This window comes from Monodelphis domestica, chromosome 1 (genome assembly GCF_027887165.1).
Source record: "Monodelphis domestica isolate mMonDom1 chromosome 1, mMonDom1.pri, whole genome shotgun sequence".
In the NCBI taxonomy this organism is placed as follows: Eukaryota; Metazoa; Chordata; class Mammalia; order Didelphimorphia; family Didelphidae; genus Monodelphis; species Monodelphis domestica.
Genome location: NC_077227.1, coordinates 701,569,094 through 701,588,327, shown reverse-complemented (window position 1 = coordinate 701,588,327; position 19,234 = coordinate 701,569,094). Strand labels below are relative to the sequence as shown.

The 19,234-nt window shown below is 44.5% G+C and overlaps 2 protein-coding genes across 2 annotated transcripts; both read right to left on the bottom strand.

Moving 5' to 3' along the window:
* Nucleotides 1-3,281: 3,281 nt before the first annotated feature.
* Nucleotides 3,282-5,738, bottom strand: FOXL1 (forkhead box L1). The gene has a single exon (XM_056818536.1). The coding sequence runs from the start codon at nt 4,326-4,328 to the stop codon at nt 3,282-3,284; it is 1,047 nt and encodes a 348-aa protein (XP_056674514.1). The 5' UTR covers nt 4,329-5,738.
* Nucleotides 5,739-15,903: 10,165 nt separating this feature from the next.
* Nucleotides 15,904-18,882, bottom strand: FOXC2 (forkhead box C2). Its single transcript, XM_001365854.4, has one exon. The coding sequence runs from the start codon at nt 18,280-18,282 to the stop codon at nt 16,762-16,764; it is 1,521 nt and encodes a 506-aa protein (XP_001365891.1). The 5' UTR covers nt 18,283-18,882; the 3' UTR covers nt 15,904-16,761.
* Between the last annotated feature and the right edge of the window lie 352 nt (nt 18,883-19,234).

The window sequence follows — 19,234 nt, the reverse complement described above, 5'->3', positions numbered from 1 at the left end:
AGGGAGGAAGGGAAAGGAAGGAAGGAAGGAAGGAAGGAAGGAAGGAAGGAAGGAAGGAAGGAAGGAAGAGGAAGGAAGGAAGGAAGGAAGGAAAGAAGGAAGGAAGGAAGGAAGGAAACATTAGAATTAACACTACTTCCAACATACTTCAAATAAAACATGTACTGTACCTGTTGAGTAGAATAAGTGGATGCATTTTTCAAGACTTGGGTATTCTGGAGTTCTGAATTGGGCTCCTCCCTTTTTCTGTACTTAACTGAAAATGAAAAGTCTTTCTGATGGCTGGAAACCTCCTGAGATGGACGGCATCAGGAATCATGGCTGTAACGGAAAACCTCATTCCTATTACACTGTTTGTTTATTTCACACAATAATCCCATTGAACCAAACAGATAAAGGTTACTAGAAAAACAATTTTATTCACCAGATGCTGTTAATTTGGAAGTAAAAAAAAAATGGATGACAGAGGTATATTCAACAATGTTGTAAATTACCAGTGAGAATCAAACTGAATCCAGCACAATTCAGTGCTGCAACATGGTAGGTGCTTTATAAAGTTTGATTGATTTATAGATAAAAGATTTATATAGGACTTCAAAAGCAAGGATGCACCTGGAAATCATCAAGCTCATCTTTTTTTTAAACTGTTATCAAAATCTGAGAGAGTCTTCATGAACTGTTCAAGCCCAGTCTTCATTCAGGTCCTATTGATTTATAGATGAGAGATCATCTTCTCTGAAACTTTTAATTGTCCAAAAAATATATTTGCTCTGAAATGCCTTTTTAATATAGCCCAATATTAGACATATCCTTCATTTAATTATTGTATTTATTTTAATAATATTCTAGTAACCATTTTTAAAGTTTTTTTTTTTTAGAAATCCCTTTTAAACTTCTTGAAGGTCATTCCTACCTCCAAAGATTCAATGACTTTCTGTACTTTCCCACATCAGATAAAATAAAAGTTATTTGAAGGCTGAGGAAGTCAAGCTTCTGAACTCCAGTGAAACCCAAATATATCCAATATAAGAGGTTGAGACATTTCAAAGGCAGCCTGGGCTGTGCTGAGCCCTGGGAAACTCGAATTTCTGAATCAGATCTTTGTTACAGACAGGGGTCTTTCCTCAGTAAGACCTCCAATCACTTGGTCAAAGTATTCATTTAGCTATCAGTGGTATAAAGAAAAAGAACTTCTGGCCTTTGAGACAGAAGCCTTGGATTTCTCTCCCTGCCTTGCCACACTGCGTCACCTGGGACAAGTCATTTATCTTTCTGAGCTTTAGTTCCTTCGTCTGTAAAGTGGGATTAATAATACTGGTACTATCTGCCTCTCTAGATATAAAAATAAAATAATGATTGTTAAAGCAACTTGCAAACCATAAAGCACCTTATAAATGTTCAGCTTTTATTATTATAAAGGTAAATTTAACTGGAGGTTGGGGACAGGGCACAGAATAGGAGACTGTCGGATAAGAAATAGGAAATCATCTTTTCAGAAAACTCAAAGTCTTTCTCTTTGTAATGAAAAACTTGAAGTTTCCAAAGTGTTTGCAACCTAACAAAGTACTCCCTCTGTCTCTCTCTCCTCCCTTTCTCTCTTTCTCCTTCTTTCCCTTCTCTGTCCTGGTCTCTTTGTCTCTCTCTATCTCTGTCTATCTCTGTCTCTCTCATCTCTCTTTGTCTTTCTGTCTCTGGCTGTCTCTTCTCTGTCTGTCTCTGTCTCTCTCTACCTCTCTTCCTCTCTGTCTTTATCTCTCTGTCTCTTTGTCTATGTCTCTGTCTGTCTGTCTGTCTGTCTGTCTGTCTGTCTGTCTCTCCCTCTCTCTCCTGTTTTTCTTCTGTATCTTCTTCACTACCAGATTCAGAAACAATGTAAGAAGTGGGAAAATTGCCTAGAGTTTTAAAAGAAAATAATGTGTCTGGCAATATATGAGGCACCTTCTTTTCCCCTCCCCTTCTTAGGGAGTCCCTTGAAATATTTTATTTCTTTAAAACCTAACAAAAATAGTGCATGAAACCACTACTTTCAGTTGCAGAAATAACAGAATGGGCATTCAACAATGAACTGTATAAATGGACAAAACATTTTATTGGCTAGAATGCACATTCATACTAAAGGCTGCTAGCATAAAAGTTTTCAAAGGTCAGTAACGATTATTTTTTAAGTCCATTATTTATAGCAGAAATAAAATACATTCCTTGAACCATATATCTGGAAAGAAAGGAAACAGCCCTTTCAAAGATCTGGCTGATCTTATTTGTTGTCCAAATGAGAAGACAACTTCCACTTTCTTAACATCTCTGGTAAATCCACTCAAGGCAAGAGGAATTTTCTCTGTGACTTGTTATAGTGAGAGGCATCTAGAGCCTGATACACTAGCCACCCAAGAGGCTCACAAAGTCATCCCAGCTGACCTACTCCACAAACAGCCTTGAAACCCCTAGGCCAGAGAAAACCTACAGTTGAACTTGAAGTTGCTTTGGCTCCATAATCTATATTGTGTTACAACTGTAGTCTATCATACCTAAGTGGTCAGGAAGTGAGGGCATGGGAGTGCGAGCGGGGTGGAGGCCAGGGAGTGGGATTAGTCAGTATCTAAACTTTAGTTTTGAGATAGACTTATATGGTCCTGGGTGTGCATGCTGTCTCTTGGTAGCCTATAATAAAACTTTCAGGGGGGTGGGGGTGGGGTGGGGGTGGGGGTGGGATGGGGAGGGAAAGAGCAAACAGCTGCCTCTTGGAACCGAGTTTAAGAACATTCAAAATCTGAACAGAAAGGGAAGGAAGAGTGCAGAGAACAGAGATTTTGGTTTACAAAGGATTAACCAGCCAGCCCATAATGGGAGAATTTTTTGAGCTGTTCATTTCTCCACGTGGGAGTCGCTGAAACTTCCCTAAACGCACAGGTTGGCAAATGCCTTTCAAACAAATAAACAAGCAGAGTTAAAATAATTTGCTTTTCACCAGCTTCAGTCGTGGTCAGTCGCTGGCGCCCCTTGCAAGGGACAGGTTCCAGGCTTTGGTGAGACAGGAGAGAAACAAAATCTGTCTCGGTTCCTATTACTGGAAATTAAAGACCGTGTCAGAGAGCTGGAGCGGGAAATATGAAAGAAGAGGGATCCCCAGCTGGTAAAGTCGCCCTTGAACTTGAGAATCGACCATCAGGGAACCACTGAAAGTCGGGCAGAGGCCGGGTGAGCTAGCAAAAAGGGCAGAGCTGAAGCATCCTCCGGACAGCGACTCCCCAGCATGTTTGGCTGCCCCGGCCAGCTCATCTCCTCTAGCCTGCTTCTGGCTCTGTGTCCGGGCCAGGATACTGTCTATGCTGAAGCTTTTGGTCTTGTCGGCGTTTTTTGGAGGGGCAGGGTCGTCCGGGTCCAAGTCTTGCCGGGGCTGAGATAACAGCATCTCTCTGGAGACGGTCCTGCGCAGCGTCCTCCGGGACCACAGAAAGGAGGCCAGGGCTGGGCCAGCAAAAGGGGACGGAGCATCTGGTGGAGGGGTGAGTGGGAGTTGAGGCAGCATGCCCCTGGGAAGCTCCCTTTGGGCTGGTCACATAGCCCTCACTACTTCCTTCTCCTCTTTCTTCACATCCTTCTCTCCCTCCTACATTCCCTCCTCCTTTTCTTCCTCCCCCTCCTCCTGCTTCACTTCTTCCACCTAGTTCTCTCTCTTCACTCCTTCCTCCCCCTCCTCCATCTCCTCCTTCACGCCATCCTCCTCCTTTATTCTTTCCTCCCCCTCCTTGTCTTCCTCCTCTCTCCCCTCCTCCCCCAGCTGCTACAGGACTTTCTTCCCTTTCCTCCAGCCTGATTCTGCGGCCCACCTGGGCTCCAGTCTCCTCCACCTCCCCTTTTCCCTTCTTGGCCTCCTGGACCCCGGGCCCGGGCTTGGGCTTCCTCTTCCGCCGTCTATAGTTGCCGTGTTCAAACATGTCCAGGCAGCGGGGGTCCAGGGTCCAATAGCTGCCTTTGCCTGGGCGGCCCTTCTCCCGGGGCACCTTGACGAAGCAGTCATTGAGGGATAAATTGTGGCGGATGCTGTTTTGCCAGCCCTGCTTGTTGTCGTGGTAGAAGGGAAAGCGGTCCATGATGAACTGGTAGATGCCGTTGAGCGTGACCCTCTGGTCTGGGGCATCTTTGATGGCCATGGCGATGAGGGCGATGTAGCTGTAGGGAGGCTTCTGGGGGGGCTCGGCCCGACCAGCTCCAACCAGAGTAGCGGGAGGAGAAAAGCCCAGGGACAGCCCCGGGCGCTCGGGGCTGTACACGTACAACACCGAAGGGCTGACCAGCGGAGGTAGGTGGTGGTTGTAGAGATGGGTCATGGCGAGGCTAAGCGAGCTCCAGGCTGTCCCGAAGGGAGAAGGCAAGAGAGAGCCAGGAAGAGGTTCCCCAAGCCCGGGAGAGCCAGCCACGAGCCTGCAACCCCAGCTCCCTCCAGCTCTGCCTCCTTTCCCAATGAACTCCCGAGCTCTCGCTGTGTCCCTTCTTCATGCCTTTAAAAATGTTAAATAATTGTTGTAAGTTTGCTATTATATGTTGACTTAGCACTGGAAAATAAATTGTCTATGATAAACAATCGTTGTGTTCTCAGCCCACCCACATTAATTAAAATTTCATTGCTGAAAAACTCCAAGCTTTTCTCCACGTGTCTTTTTGATACCAGCCAATCGTTTTCTGGGTTATTTCTTCATTTGTTTATAGAATTAGTCTGTTGATAAGTCTGCCCACCCAAGTTGAATCAAGCTGTGTTTATTTGGAAAAATTTCCGGGCACCCAATATATAAACGCACTGATCTGATGTTTGAAATATCACGTCCACCCCTTGACGCTGCAAGCACACACAACTCAGCAAAGCAGGATGTTAACTGCTGCGGCTCGGCCCGGGGTCCGAGCAGGCCAGAGAGACAGGAGGTGGGGGTGAAAAGATTAATCAAGGGGAAAAATGGCCCAAGAAGAGTGCAGGCCAGGAGGGAGCCCTCGTGCCACCCACCCATCTCTTCTCTAAGGACAGAGAATAGTCTTCTTCTTCCCTGTTTTATGGGAAGACAGAGGATCCTTATTAAAAACTTTCAAGGGCTTCAGAAGATATTTTAAGGGGACCAGTGGAGTGAGAAGAGGAGAGAAGGAAAATCTCCACGAGTTTTAGGAGATGGAGAAGGGAATGGAGCTTGGCATTAAAGATGCCGGGAGACTGACACGGGGAATGTTTTTGGAGTGTGGGTGCAACAAAACTCCCAGGATTCTCAGATTTTTCAGACGTCTGTCAAGTCTCGTCTAAATAACTTCAATCCCAGATAACTAATTTGAGGTTCCTAGGGGGTGAAGCCAGGAAGGAGGAAATAGAGAAGCCCTAGTAACCAATCTAGGAGGAGAAGAGTTCGATAATATTGGGCTCTGGGGATCTAAAAAGGTGGAGGTATTCCGGGGTGATCTGGGCACTGCAAGTTTGGGAGAGGTTTAATAACAGCTTTATCGGGATGGGGGAGCAAAACTGAGGTCTCTGGCCAGGCTGAGGTTGCAAGCGAAGAGCACCATAAAAGGGGGATTTTGGCAGGCTTCAGGGGGAAAGCTGGTATTTGTGAATGCAGGCCTGTTGCTTTATATTCTGTCCTTTCCTGTTTATAACAAGGAGGGGGATTATAACAACTTTACAAGTGCACACAGCTGGCCGGTGATTACATTAAACATTTGGGATGCTTGCGTGCATTTTTCCCCCTTTTGGGGGGTATAAATGTTCCCTCTCTATTTTTTAATTTGCCGCTGTCACGGTTTGAATCAAAGGTCCCGAATGACGGCAATTCAAGAGGTGTCAGGGTTCCCCTCCCTTGCCAGCACTCCTCCACTCCCTGGGGGCAAAATGAGTAGTAGAGGCAAAATGCAACACTTAGCTATTTATGATCCCCTATTCCAGCGACTCGGGTCAATTTAAGCATCCTAAGAAAATTTAATTAGTGCTTTACTCAGTAAAATGAGAGAGGACCCCAGAGTGGAGAAAAGGCAGGGAGTCAAGGCAGGGAAAAGGTTCATCTAGGAGTGTAGCTTGGTAGGAGGTAATTGTGGACTCTGTTCCTCATATCAGGGCATTTAAAAACGGAAAGGAAATTATGGATTATCTATTACCAGATTCTAGTATAATGTTTCATAGAAGGAAACTGAGGTCCAGAGAAGGGCCTTACTGAAATCACCAAATCATGGTATCTTGGTGCTTTTGTTCCAGAGGTGAGCTAGGAGTGGGGGCTTCACTCTGAATCTAGGAGCTCAGGTAGGACCAGTCCAGGAAGGACCTCTAGGGAGGCAAGCTAAGCTATACCTTGGTGTCAGCTCTACTGGGCATCTTAAAGTTCAAGACCCCTCTGCAGAACTAGCTTGGACTATGGTTCAAATAGATCAGTTCAAATTAGGAAATCTGTAGCTTTGAAAATCTCCTTGATTTTTTTCTGCATGTCCTAGACCCAGCTTCATCATCCAGCAAATCCCTCCTTAGTCCTACTGACTTTATTATTATTGCTTGTAAAAGTGCTTTTGGAGTGCCAGGTCCTAGATGGAACACAACCTCAGACAATCTCAGGTCACATTAATAGGGGCTCAAGGTTAAGTCATTTCAGCTATATAATTCTCAGTTTTTGCATCTGAAAAACAGGGAAAGACATACTTACACTGGCTACCTCACTGGGTGCTTGTATTGGAGAGACATGAGCTGCTATTATAATCATCACATCATCATCATTATATAAGCAAAAGAAAAAACAGTGAGATTTAGTAGCTAGAGAGTTGACTTGGGAATCATGGATTCGAATTTGGCCTTTGATATGTGATGGCTGTGCTACCTTGGACAAGTCACTTTGAGTGACCCCCTCCCACCCCTGACAACTTTCCTAAGTTGTAGAGGAGTTGCCAGGTCTCCATTAGCAAGATTCCAACCACTGGAAGCTCCCACTGAAATCACAGGTCTTGACAAATAATAGTATGATATAAAATATTAGCCCACAAAATGCTGTAATATACAATTATATAATAGCATAGCTACTTAAAGTATATACTTGGATATTAGCTATTATAGTACAGTATCAGAAGGAGGAAGGCCAGATGGTCGAATGAATATCACCCACCACACCACAACACTTCACTTAATCCTCTCCCAGCTAAACTGCATTTTAATTGGGAAATGGAAGCCGAGGGAAGAAAAACAAAAAGAACAGTAATAACTCACATTTGTATAGATTTCCTCACAACAACCCTGTGAGGTAAGTAGTGCAAGTATTATTATTCCCGTGTTATAGCTGGGAAAACTGAGCCTCAGAAAGATGATATCACTTGCCCAAGAAGCCACGAGGCCCCGTTTCATTGCTGGGATCCCCCAGTTGCAGTGGCCGCTGGTATTACACCTCAGCAACCAGTTCCACTTCCATTCCCGAAAGTGATTGTCCGGATCTACTAAATGGCTCCACCTCCCTTCAAGTTCAAATTGCACCGTAGTTCCCAAGATACTTGAACATTAACTCCAACTCCTCTGCTCCGTCCTCTGTACAGGCTTCTCAGCCACGCTGAAGACATTCCCACCGCTCGGCCCTCTTGTCTTGCCTTTGGTGCTAAGCTAACTCTGGGCGTCTCCTGAAGAGAAGCTGAGCAGGGATTATTGCAATAATAAATACTGCCCTATATGGTCAGGGCCCGGATACAGGCGGAGACACAGTAGGAGTTACGGGAGAAAGAGGAAAAGAAAGAAAAGTAGATAAACCTAACAGTTAACCTTTGAGGAAGACGTACTCTGGTTTGAGAGTTTCCCAGAGGTTTTCGAGTTAGCAGCGCTGATGTAGCTCACTCTCAAAGTTTGCTCCATGTTACATCTCAGCCCAAAGAAAGTCTCTTCCCCAAACCCAGTCTACCCTCCAGTTTTGCATTCATTGGAATGGGAGCGCTCCAGGCAAAGAGAGGAGGAGCTGCAACCGTCTCTAACCCAGGCTGCCCTTAGTGGCTGTAAAGACCACCACTCTCACTCTGGGAGAGGAGGGAGTGATAGCCACTTCTTTTTTCCAGATCTGTAGCTTAAAAAGCACTGGACACGGAATCAGAGTGCTTGAGTTTGAATTCTGACTCACTACTGGGCAAAAGTCAGTTCCCCATTTCCGATTGTCATTTCCTTTGTCTGGTACCTTCTACCTACCTGCAAATCTGTACTCGAGTTCGGGGAGGGAGATGTAAAGAGAAGGAGAATATTGTAAGATAACAAGAAATGAGATTAGAAGGTGTTGTGAGAATCCTCTGACCCTAAAGGTTCCAGAAAACTACGTCATTGGGGAGAGGGGAGGTGAAGTGCTGCTCCTGCTGCTGTCTGATGTCTCTAAGAAACAGAAGCCTGCCTCCTGGGCTCCGTAGTCACTGAGGCTGAACTTTAAAAGTTTTAGAGTGACTGCTGTTGGCCAGGGTCAAATCACAACAGAAAACTGTACTGCAAAATGGCTACAAGTCCCTTCTTTGGGCGCCCTGGGATCTCAGCCTTTCAGTGTCTGAGAGGAGGCAAGATGCTCATCCCTTCCTCACCTCTAGTATTCCAGTGAAACCAAGCAGGATTTTAAAGAAAACCGTCATCGAGGCAGTTTCCAAGTCTGCTTTAGTCTCCTAAGTGGGAGGGAGGAGGAAAAGAGTTAGAGCAGTGTGTTCAATTCTGTACAAGGCAAGAGACTGCACAAGAATGGTCATTGAAATGCTACTCTGCTGACATTTTATAAAGCCCACAGAGTAGAAGTAACTTGCCTAGGCTCTCATAGCTTGTGAGTGTCCGAGCTAAAACTAGTACTAGAGTCATCTAACTCTCAACCCAGGGCTCTTTCCATCACAGTTACTTCTAGGAGGAGGGTGGGGGATAGGAGGCAATGATTGTATATTTTTAATAGAATGTTATAGGCTCTCAGAGTTGGAAGGAACCTCAGAGATCCTCTAGTCTAACATGTCTGAATAAAATAGCCTCTGCACAACACTGAAAAGCACACTATTAAAAATACTCTATGAAGGCTAAATGATAAAAGTTCAAATTACCAAAACCCCATCAATCTCTTTTTCTAATTTCAGTGATTCTAGTAATAAAAATGCACTTTGTTTTTAAAGTGAAAAATAACTTATCATCTCCAACAGCATGAGACTATTGAGAACCAGGCTGTATGCATTCTATATCATTTTTAGAAATAATGATGAAAGACATATGAGAAAATAATGGACACCAGCGAGGCTGTATCTTCAATTTGCCAATCACTTGGGAGAAAATTTAAAAATAATCCTGGCGTTTCCTATACAATTGTGTCAGTATACAGATGCTTGAAACATTTAAATCCTAAAATGTTCAAATGGAATTTGGAGTTGGGGCCTAGACCTGGCCTGGGGGGGGGGGGGGGAAGGGGGGACTTGGAGAGGACAGAACAGATACTGTTAGTGACTATTTGGTTTCTTATCTACCTACTATACTATAAGCAAGTAGGGCGACAAGGACCATATCTTAGCTATGTTTTATATTTCCCATAACAGCTAGCATGGGCTTTGAACACATTAAAGAGTATCAATGAGAATTTACAATAAGATAAATTGTGAAGGGCTAGAGAAAAAGGCAGAATTTGAAGAGTCAATAGAAAGAACAGGAACTTAATTCAGAAGTATCCTTACACTGTAGTCCTTTTCTTAGAAAGAATAAGGAAGCTAACTGAAGACTGGATGGGAAAAGCACTGAACTGGCAATCAGAACAGCTAGGTTAAAATCTTGGTTCTTCCACGGAATAAATCCTGCCTTGGACTTAGTTTCGTCCATCTAAAATAAGGGTTTGGGGAGATGATCTATTTTGCTGGATTAATTGTCAGTTCAGTGATCTCATTGGTATAGGAAATTCCTGTATTAAAAAAAAAAATCCTTTTCTCAATTCAGCCTGGTACCAGCTCTACTACATATAACCTAAGAGAGGTGCTTGGAGCTAAATGACTTGTTCAGGATCACAAAGCTAGTACACCTCAAAGGAAGAACTTGATTATGGATTTTCCTGGCTTCACAGCCAGCTCTGACACTCAATAATGATATGACCCTTTAGGAAAGAAAGTAATCCCTTGGGTTTTCTTCCTTGAGTTCTGTGAGTCTGAATTTAAGCCTTTGTTTGGGTGTTAAATCTTTAAAAACCAAAGATTCTGCCTATAACCTCCATTTTGGCTCAGTCAGTGGAGAAAGATATTATTTTCTCTTTTTGATGACTTTCCTTCTCCCACACAAATACTCAAAGTATTTTTGCCTGAAATATCCAGATAATTGAAACATTTCTCTTGTTATCTCAATAAACACCTCCGTTTTCCACTTGACTTTCAGTAGAAACTAGCCGAAAGGGGTAAAAAAATAGGGATGGCCACCTGATTGAAAATAACACTGTAATAGTGTTATGTAAGAGTGATTGGGCCAGCTTAGTCATCAGAAAAGACTCTAGGAAAGGGGTGATTTTCACACCCCCAGAAAAGAAGAGAAAAGAGTTCATTCTACAATAAGGGAGGGAAGTGGTGCTAAAATTAAGTTTTCATTTTCACCTCTAGAACTTTATTTGACACAGGAAAGGATTTAGGCCTCCCTCACTTAAGATCTTGTTGGAAGCAGTTGCACCCCACCCAAAGATACTATTGCACCAAATCCCCTGACTGAAGTAACCTCATACACATGCTCATACACTAAGTACTCACTCCCTCACTGACAGTGCTGAGGATACATTTGTGTGCATAAACATACAAACACACATACATATCCCTCACTGACAGTGCTGAGGATACATTTGTGTGCATAAACATACAAACACACATACATATACAAATATTTATAAACATTAATTTTACAGGTTACTATATTTCAATACCATTAATTTTCTATGTTTTCTTTTCTTCATAAAATCCTACATATTTTGTTTTATGAATTTAAAAATATCATACTGAGAAAGTGTTCTTAGGCTTCCCAGAGTGCTAAAAAATTAAGTATCCCTACACTAGAAACAATATCTGAACACAAGAAATTCCCCTTCTTTTTTTCTTGTAATTTTCTTCTCTCTTTAATATATGATCACACACTTAACATTAAGAAATAAGATTGGAGCAGTTGGGTGGGTCAACGAAATGAAAGCCAGGTTTGAGACCAGAGGTCTTGTGTTCAAATTTCGTCTCAGAACTTCCTAGCAGTGTGACCCTAGGCAAGTCACTTAATTCCAATTGCCTGACTCTTTTGCCTTGGAACCAATATTTAGTATTGATTCTAAAACAGAAGGTAAGGTTTTGAAAAAAGAGGAAAGAAAGAAAGAAAGAAAGAAAGAAAGAAAGAAAGAAAGAAAGAAAGAAAGAAAGAAAGAAAGAAAGAAAGAAAGAAAGAAAGAAAGAAAGAAAGAAAGAAAGAAAGAAAGAAAGAAAGAAAGAAAGAAAGAAAGAAAGAAAGAAAGAAAGAAAGAAAGAAAGAAAGAAAGAAAGAAAGAAAGAAAGAAAGAAAGAAAGAAAGAAAGAAAGAAAATACGGAGGTTAGCCAACTAAGAAGCCCAGTCTACTATATAGGACTGGGAATACAGGTAGCCTTCACCCCAAATCTCGGGGTGGATTTCTCAGCGCTGATCTAGCCTTAGAGCTTTACACACAGTAGGCATTTAATAAATGCTTTCCGAATGAATTTGGGAGCCTAGCTCTTGGGAACGACTGTCGCCCTGTTCTCGTTGCACAGCAAGAATTCGGGAAATGTGAAGGGAAAGGTTTAAAGGTTTAAGATGTGTTATTTTTATCACCCTCCAGTAGCTTTCCAGGACGGCGGAATCACCTGTCTTTGCACACAGTGAGAAACGTTCCCTCGGAGGCGAGCTCCTTTCTAAAAACAAAACATTTAAAACGCCTCAGAGAGGTCATTATAGGCGTGCGGCACAATAAAAAGAAGAACAGTTAATAGAGTCACGCCGTTGAAAGCATGTCAAATATGTGTGGGGCCGAGGTGAAGAATGCGCTGACTGACTACGGACAAATCGGCGGCGAAAGAGGAATAAGCCAAAGGAGTCCTTCCTAGGGAGCTGAAACATCCATCACCTTCATTGGGAGGCCAGCGGACCTTTGGCCAGCTTACTTGTGTGATGGCCGTCTGAAGTCCGCCTTCCTCAGTACCAAACCCTGTTCCAGGCACTCAAATGATCTGAGCTGAGACAGTGGGAAACCTCCTCTCACCCGGGTACATTGCTCACAGTGGCACACGTCTGCAAGATTCTGTCAGCCTGTCCGTCAATCAGTCGGTCTCTTCGTCCATCCCTGGATCGCACAGTCACAAAAAAGAAATGAATGATAGGAGACTGCATTGCACCAGATCCAAGGCCACAAACCTCCAAGGGGGGAGGGAGAGGAGGAAAAAACAACAAAGGCTTCTCCATATCCTGCTTCATTGCTATTCCTCTGATTTGGATTAAGGTTATTGATCCAATTCCTGCAGTCAGATTTACCCCTCCCCCCCACACACACACACACCTTTGAATCTTTGGAGGGAACAGAGGAAAAAAGCAGAGAGCCTAGGGAGGAGCTGGGTTTAAAGGGGAAATGTTGGGGGCTACCTTTTTTGCATCCCTACCCCATCGTTTAATAAAATTCTCTTGATCTGCAACTTGCCTTTCAATATGGGCCTGTTAAAAACTGTAGGCCTGTTCTATAGGAGACTGTATGAAATGCTGAGGGAAGGGACTCAAACTTTTCCTTTTTCTTCCTATTTTAACTTCGGCTTCTTCTTTTGTGGACGAAAGGAGCCAGACTCTCAAATGCCTTTCCCTGAAACCAGGAGAATGAACTGAGAAAAGAATCAAACTAGCGACTGAGCTACCGAGCTAATGGTAGATGGCTCTCAGCTATATCACTCCCCTTAGTCTCTCTCCACCCCATATACATACCATCCCAACAGTTATAGGACTACCCCATTCCTTCCACACCCTGAATCTGGGCTGGGTACAAGGAACCTACAAGCAGACGAACTACCCTGCAGGCTAAAGCCTGAGAAAACTGAAGGTTCACATTCATGCACTACCTTTCCAGGGACTGTAGAGTTTGGGGGGACCTCCCCCCTCCATTTGATCTTTTAGAGTCTGTTAGAGAAACCCTGGCCTAGTGGAAAATCCCTTAAACTATAATCCTCCAAGACACTGACATGGAAAAGAAATCAGTTGTTACTACATTGATTCCAAGGCTCCCGAATTCATTCTGGTGTTTCGTGCTCATTCCTATTTCTAAACCACCATAGAGCTAGATTTTTTGCTTTTTGTTAGAACTGGTCCAGAGATTAACAACTTGGTAGCCTCAGGGTTAACTCTCACCTGGCTAGAAGGATCACTTCAATTTCTTTGGAGCTGTTCTGGTTTCTTTTGGGGAACATTTAATTACTTCCCAAAGCTGACTGACTTGGGGAGGACTTCAAGAAACTGTGGAGAAGTTCCCCTCCCCAGTCCCTAATTGCAGCCCAGTGGATTCTGCACACACACACACACACACACACACACACACACACACCCCTTCACCTCCAGTAAACACACTTCTTTCTTAGTTTTCCAAGACTTCCTTCAGCTTGTTTCTTCCATCCACTTCAGTGGCTAGAGAGGAAAGAAATGGCAAGAGAGGGGAGTGGGACAGGGGAGGGGGTCCATTGGAACTGTCCAGCAGAAAGCACTTCTCATTCTGAGGGTTTCAGTTGTCAGGAATTTTGAAGTTGAGAAGAACTCCTGGTGGACCCCCAGCCTATGCATCCGGAAGGCCAGAAAGTCACAGGTTCAGCCTGCTAAGGGCCTGATCCTTTCCCAGTGCCCCCCCAACTATTGGGCCTCCAGCCTGACTTGGAGTCACTTTAATATGTTTCCAAGTTCTGGGGGGTTAGCCAAAGAGGAGGCTAGTGGACTTGAGGCTCCTGAGAAGTAAAAATTCTTCTGGCCTCCTAATTTGTCACCAGTCCCATCTGGGTCTTCTTGGAAGAAATGTTGAAAAGCAGTTGAGAGAACAGAGCAGTTTATGCACCCCATATAATTCACCACAAACTGTCATTTCCCCAAAGTTCTAGTCTTGGTCTTTTTGGGATCCAAAAGAGTGCACACTACACTATTTTAATGTTTCTGCTGGGCCTTCTACTGGGAACTATGAGTTTGGGAGGGTTGGCCTTGAGTAGCTACCCTCGTATCCTCTCCCCTTGTATGAACTACCCATTCACCCAGAACAATATATATTAATCCCAGACAGTAGGAGTTACTGGGACAGGGGAGAGAAAATGACGTCCTGGAGTGAATTCTTAGCAGAATTTAATGACCTTTAGAGTTTTTGTTGTACCTGTGAGTGTATCTTTTTTCTTCCCAACCCCAATCTTTCTTCATTTTCTTCATTCTTCACTCCTACCACCTCACTTAAACTTATCCTTGAATCTCCAGATAATTAAAATCGGAAAGCATTTCCAGCATCTAATACAAAAATTTCAGTCTGGAGCATTCCTAGAACCATAAAATTTCTATTACTTAGAATCTCGTAGTTATATTATTTTCTTTCTCTGAATGTTCCAATAATTTGAAGAAATCGGGCATCAAACTGAAACTGGACCATCAATTGCCAATGACATCTTCCCATCTCTGCCACTTAGAAGCACCTGAGACCTATTGACGCTCCCTCTTCCATACTCTCTTAAATAATGTTTAGGATAAGAAGCACAGAACTCTGCTCCAGTGGTGATATTTTCCAAAGCTATTTTAGATCACAGCATCTGTTCTCATATTCATTTAAAGACCAATCCCAGGGTCAGATAATTTTCCTAAGTCACTTTTAGAAAAATACCACCTCAATCTTGGGGAAAATCCTTTAAAATGTAAATCACCTTGCCATCAAAATAGTATTTTCACAAACTAATATTAAAATTCTGGATTTCACCTGTTTCAGAGGAAATAGATCAAGATTCTGTCTTCGAAAGAAGAGGCAGAAGCATTCATTGGAATAAAAGGAAATAGGGAAAATTTTCCCAGAGATTGAAGCAGATGATAAAATGCACTATTTTCAGATAGTGCTTTACCCAGAATATTTAGAGGGATCAATAAAATAGAAGAGAGGAAAGGAAGGATGAAGAGAAGTGAAAGAAATGAAAGTCTCTGAGTTTTAAACTAAGCGGGAGTGGCGTGGGGTAGGGATAGACTTCTTGGTTTTAAAAAATTTAGAACATTATTTTTCTGACAAAAATAGAAGTGTTTCTGTGGGATAGGGAAGAGGATTGGGGGGATTAGGCATTTGCAAATTAAATTTGAAACTACTGAATACTTTCCACCAGATTTCTAGCTTCAGAAATGGGATCAGCATTGATTTTACCAGTAAAATGAAAGAAATGTAAAACCTAATGAACCAGCATCTAGGCCTGCTCCTTTTCTAGAGTCCTAGAATTGTAAGTTCAAATCCATTTAGAAAAACAGTAAAAAACTAAAACATCCAGACTAGATCCACAGTATTTATCCTTTCTCTGCCTCATTTCCTTAAATTGGAAGACTTAAAATTATTCAAATCTATTGGCATTTCTCTATTCAGTTTTGACTTTTGCAAAACTAGCAACTGATTAAGACTGATTTCTAATTTTAAAAATATCTTTTCTCTGTGACACTTTATTTTCCTGAGATTTATGATGAATATCAAACTTGTTCCTTTAAAAAAATAAATCAAGAAACCAATCAATAAAATTGAGGCTGTTCCCCTTCATTTATGTGTGACTGATAAAGATAGATATAGCTAGACAGGCACACATATAAAATTTATATAGAAAATGTGCATTATACACATGTATACACCTGTATTTTGAAAAAATAAGAAAGACAGGTGTGTTAATAAAGCAACTTTTGGGAGATGCAAAGACACAAACACACTGGTCAAGCCTTGAGCAAGGAAACAACATGGATTTATTTTAAAGTAAGTACAACAGTCAAGACCACATCAGACAAACAGAGGTGAAGCAATTTTTTAAAAATTAATTTTTTAAGGAATGCTCAGGGTCGAGTCTACTATACAAAACATCACACTTTGTAAATAAAAATTATCAGATACTTGACTTCTTTCTCCACCAACAAAAATAAATTATTTACTCGTTCTATGAGAAGAACCCGAAGTGGAAAGAAAGTCTATTGCATAATTGAACAACAACAACAACAAAGTACAAATCACTTGTATTCGACTGGTCAGTTAGAGATTGTTGGGGGACATTTAAAAAATCCAGTGAACTCAACTTTAAATATTATATTAATGGCTCTGAGTTAGCCTGATTAGAATTCCACACACTTTACAGCACAGTAAGAGAACGTAAAAGGACACAGCACATACATACGCGTATACTCCATATACTCGCACACAGCACAATGTGCGGGTATAGAGAAAGTCGTATAACGATCGCTATAATATTGGTCCGTAACTTACTTTCTGAGACCCCAGAATTGAGCATAATGTAGCCATTCTGCTTAAAAGGCGGGGACTGATTTTTTTTTTAATAAAGATTGGTTCATTTAGGTTAGTTGTTTCTCTTTGGCAAGTCGGATTGGCTGGTCTGGAATCCCAGAAACTGGGACAGCGATTTTAAGTTACCTGCACAAGTCTCAGAGGATTCTCTGCTCTCGGGTCTGCTCATAAGTTTGTCCAACTGTTGTTCGTCTCTGCAGCCTTAAGTGTTTGTAAAAGCCCCCGGCTGGGCATGAGGGGACAGCCATCGAGGCGGGCTGGAGCAAAGGGAGAGGGTCTGGGGAGTCAGTATTTAGTGCAGTCATAGGAATAGGGGGTGGTGTGGCGGTATATGGAGGGCGTGGATCGGTATGGGAGCTGACAGCTCGTGTTGCTGCTCACCTGGTGCTCGCCGAGGGCCGAGCTCTCGATTCCCAGCCGATGGGAGTTGAACATCTCCCGGACGTTGGGGAAAGTCTGCTGCTGGGCTGCAAACGTGTGACCGGGAAGGTGGTTCAGTTCCGCGCTGTGGTTCAGATACCAAGAGGTCGCCTGCCCGGGGGCCGCGCCGGTCTGAGGCGGAGGCTGCTGAGGAGGTGGAGGTGGCGGTGGCGGCTGTGGGTGCCCGTGGTGAGGGTGGTGCTGGGGATGGTGATGACCCGAGCCAGCCAGAGCACCTTCCTGACTAGCCGCGAGGCCAAGCGTACTCAGGGGCGACGTGGTGCCGTTGGGGTGGTCCGACATGGCCTCCTCTAGGACTGCGGGGCCACACATGGGAGATGGCCTCTCCCCACCCGTGTACAGGCTCATGGCCCGCATGCTACATTGGTAGCTTCCTCCTGTGTCCACGCCCTGGGGACAGGGCTGGCTGTAGGCAGTCGGGGGTCCCTGACCATAAGGCAGCGCTAGCGAGGACACCACCAGCCCGGTCCTGCCAGACACTGGGCTCAGGTCCCCGCCCGGGGGCGAAGTTCTCAGGGTCATGATGTTCTCTACGCTGAAACCAGACAGCCCGTTGCCGGACGGGTGGTGGTCAGGCAGCGACCCCTCGGTGGAGCCAGACGGCGTGGAGGCCACGCTGCGGGGGCTGTCCCGAAGCGCGCTGCCGCTTTCTGGGCTTAGAGTCTCCACCTTTGTAATGACTGGTAGGTCGGGCGACGAGGCCTCGCTTTTGATCACCACCTTCTTCTCTACCTCCTTCGGGGTGTCGGTGCTAGGAAGGGGGGCTCCTGCGTGGGCAGAGGCGCCTTTGGGCGCTTGGGGAGGCGGTTCCTTGAGGTGCCCCCGCTCCTCCTTCTCCTTGGGTACGTCCTTCTTTTTGAAGCGCCGCCGCCGCCTTAAGAAGCTGCCGTTTTCAAACATATTGTAGGAGTCCGGGTCCAGGGTCCAGTAGCTGCCCTTGCCCGGCTTCTTGTCGTCCCGGGGCACCTTGACAAAACATTCGTTCAGCGAGAGGTTGTGGCGGATGCTGTTCTGCCAACCCTGTTTGTTCTCCCGATAGAAAGGGAAGCGGTCCATAATGAACTGATATATGCCATTCAGGGTGATCTTCTTCTCTGGTGCGTTCTGGATGGCCATGGTAATGAGAGCTATGTAGCTATAGGGCGGTTTTACTAGGTCCTTGGGCGCCGTGGGCTGGTGATGGTGGTAAGGCCCATAGGAGCGGCCCATGCCAGCCCCGTACTGGTCTGGGTGGCCCGAGTAGACACTCATGGGGCTAGCCATGCTGCCGTAGGTACCCGCCGCCCGGTAGTAGTTCTGTTCGCTCAAGTACGGCACCACTCCCAGGGCATTGGGGTCCGCCGACACCGAGTAGCGAGCCTGCATCCTGGAAGACGGCTCCCCCGCGGGCTGCACTGGGACTACGGGCAGGGGCAAAGGGGAGGGGGCAGGGGAGGGAGGAGAGAGCCCCAGAGGAGGCGGGGGAGCCCAAAGCGTTGGTGTGAGAGCCGCGGAGATGGTCTCGAGTGCACTGGAGGGAGTGGGAGAGACGGAGCTTCGGGCACACGTAGCCCAAATCCAAGCGGAGTTCTCTCAGCGACCCCAGCAGCGAAGAATCAGCATCCTTTGAAGTGACCCAAAGAGGAACGCCGGCTAAACCGAAATAGATTTTGGGTCAGGTTTGGTTCACAGAAATCTAGAGGTCTGGGACGACTTGCCGGGAAGGTCGCAGCCTGGAGCCCGCTTGCCTGGAGAAAGGAGAAGGAAAGGAGAGACGAGGGGGAAAAGCCAAAAGGCAGGACGAAGGGGGATGGGGTGGAAAGGGGGAGAAGAATTGTAAAGCCCTCGCCGAAGAGAACTCCCACTTCTCCAGAAATCAAGGCAGCTCGCGAGTAGAGGCCGTCTGTCCTTCTGTGTCCAATGCGTCTGTCTGCGAGGAGCCAGCAAGTCCAAAAAAGTCAAACTCCCTTTTTAGGGTTTGGGAAAGTTTTCAAAACTTCTTGCTGAAAGCGAGTTTTTACTTTCCCTTGGCCACACCCCCTCCTCTCAACTTTGGACCAATCATCAATGAACTTTGGGGACTTGTAACCAATCAAAATCAGGAGCGCTAAGAACACGGCGGCGCTAAGACCCGACCCTTCCACACAGAACTGGGATTTGGAGTTTTGCGTCTTAATGCGAAAAGGCTTTTATATTATTGTTGATGATGTTGTTGTTATACTTTAAATTTAGATTTTTATTCTCCTGTTTTATTGGATGTGACTAGATATCTAAAGAATCAAGACTAAAATGTTTTAGACTGACCTTTTGCTAAACCATTGTTCGCCTTGAAACATGG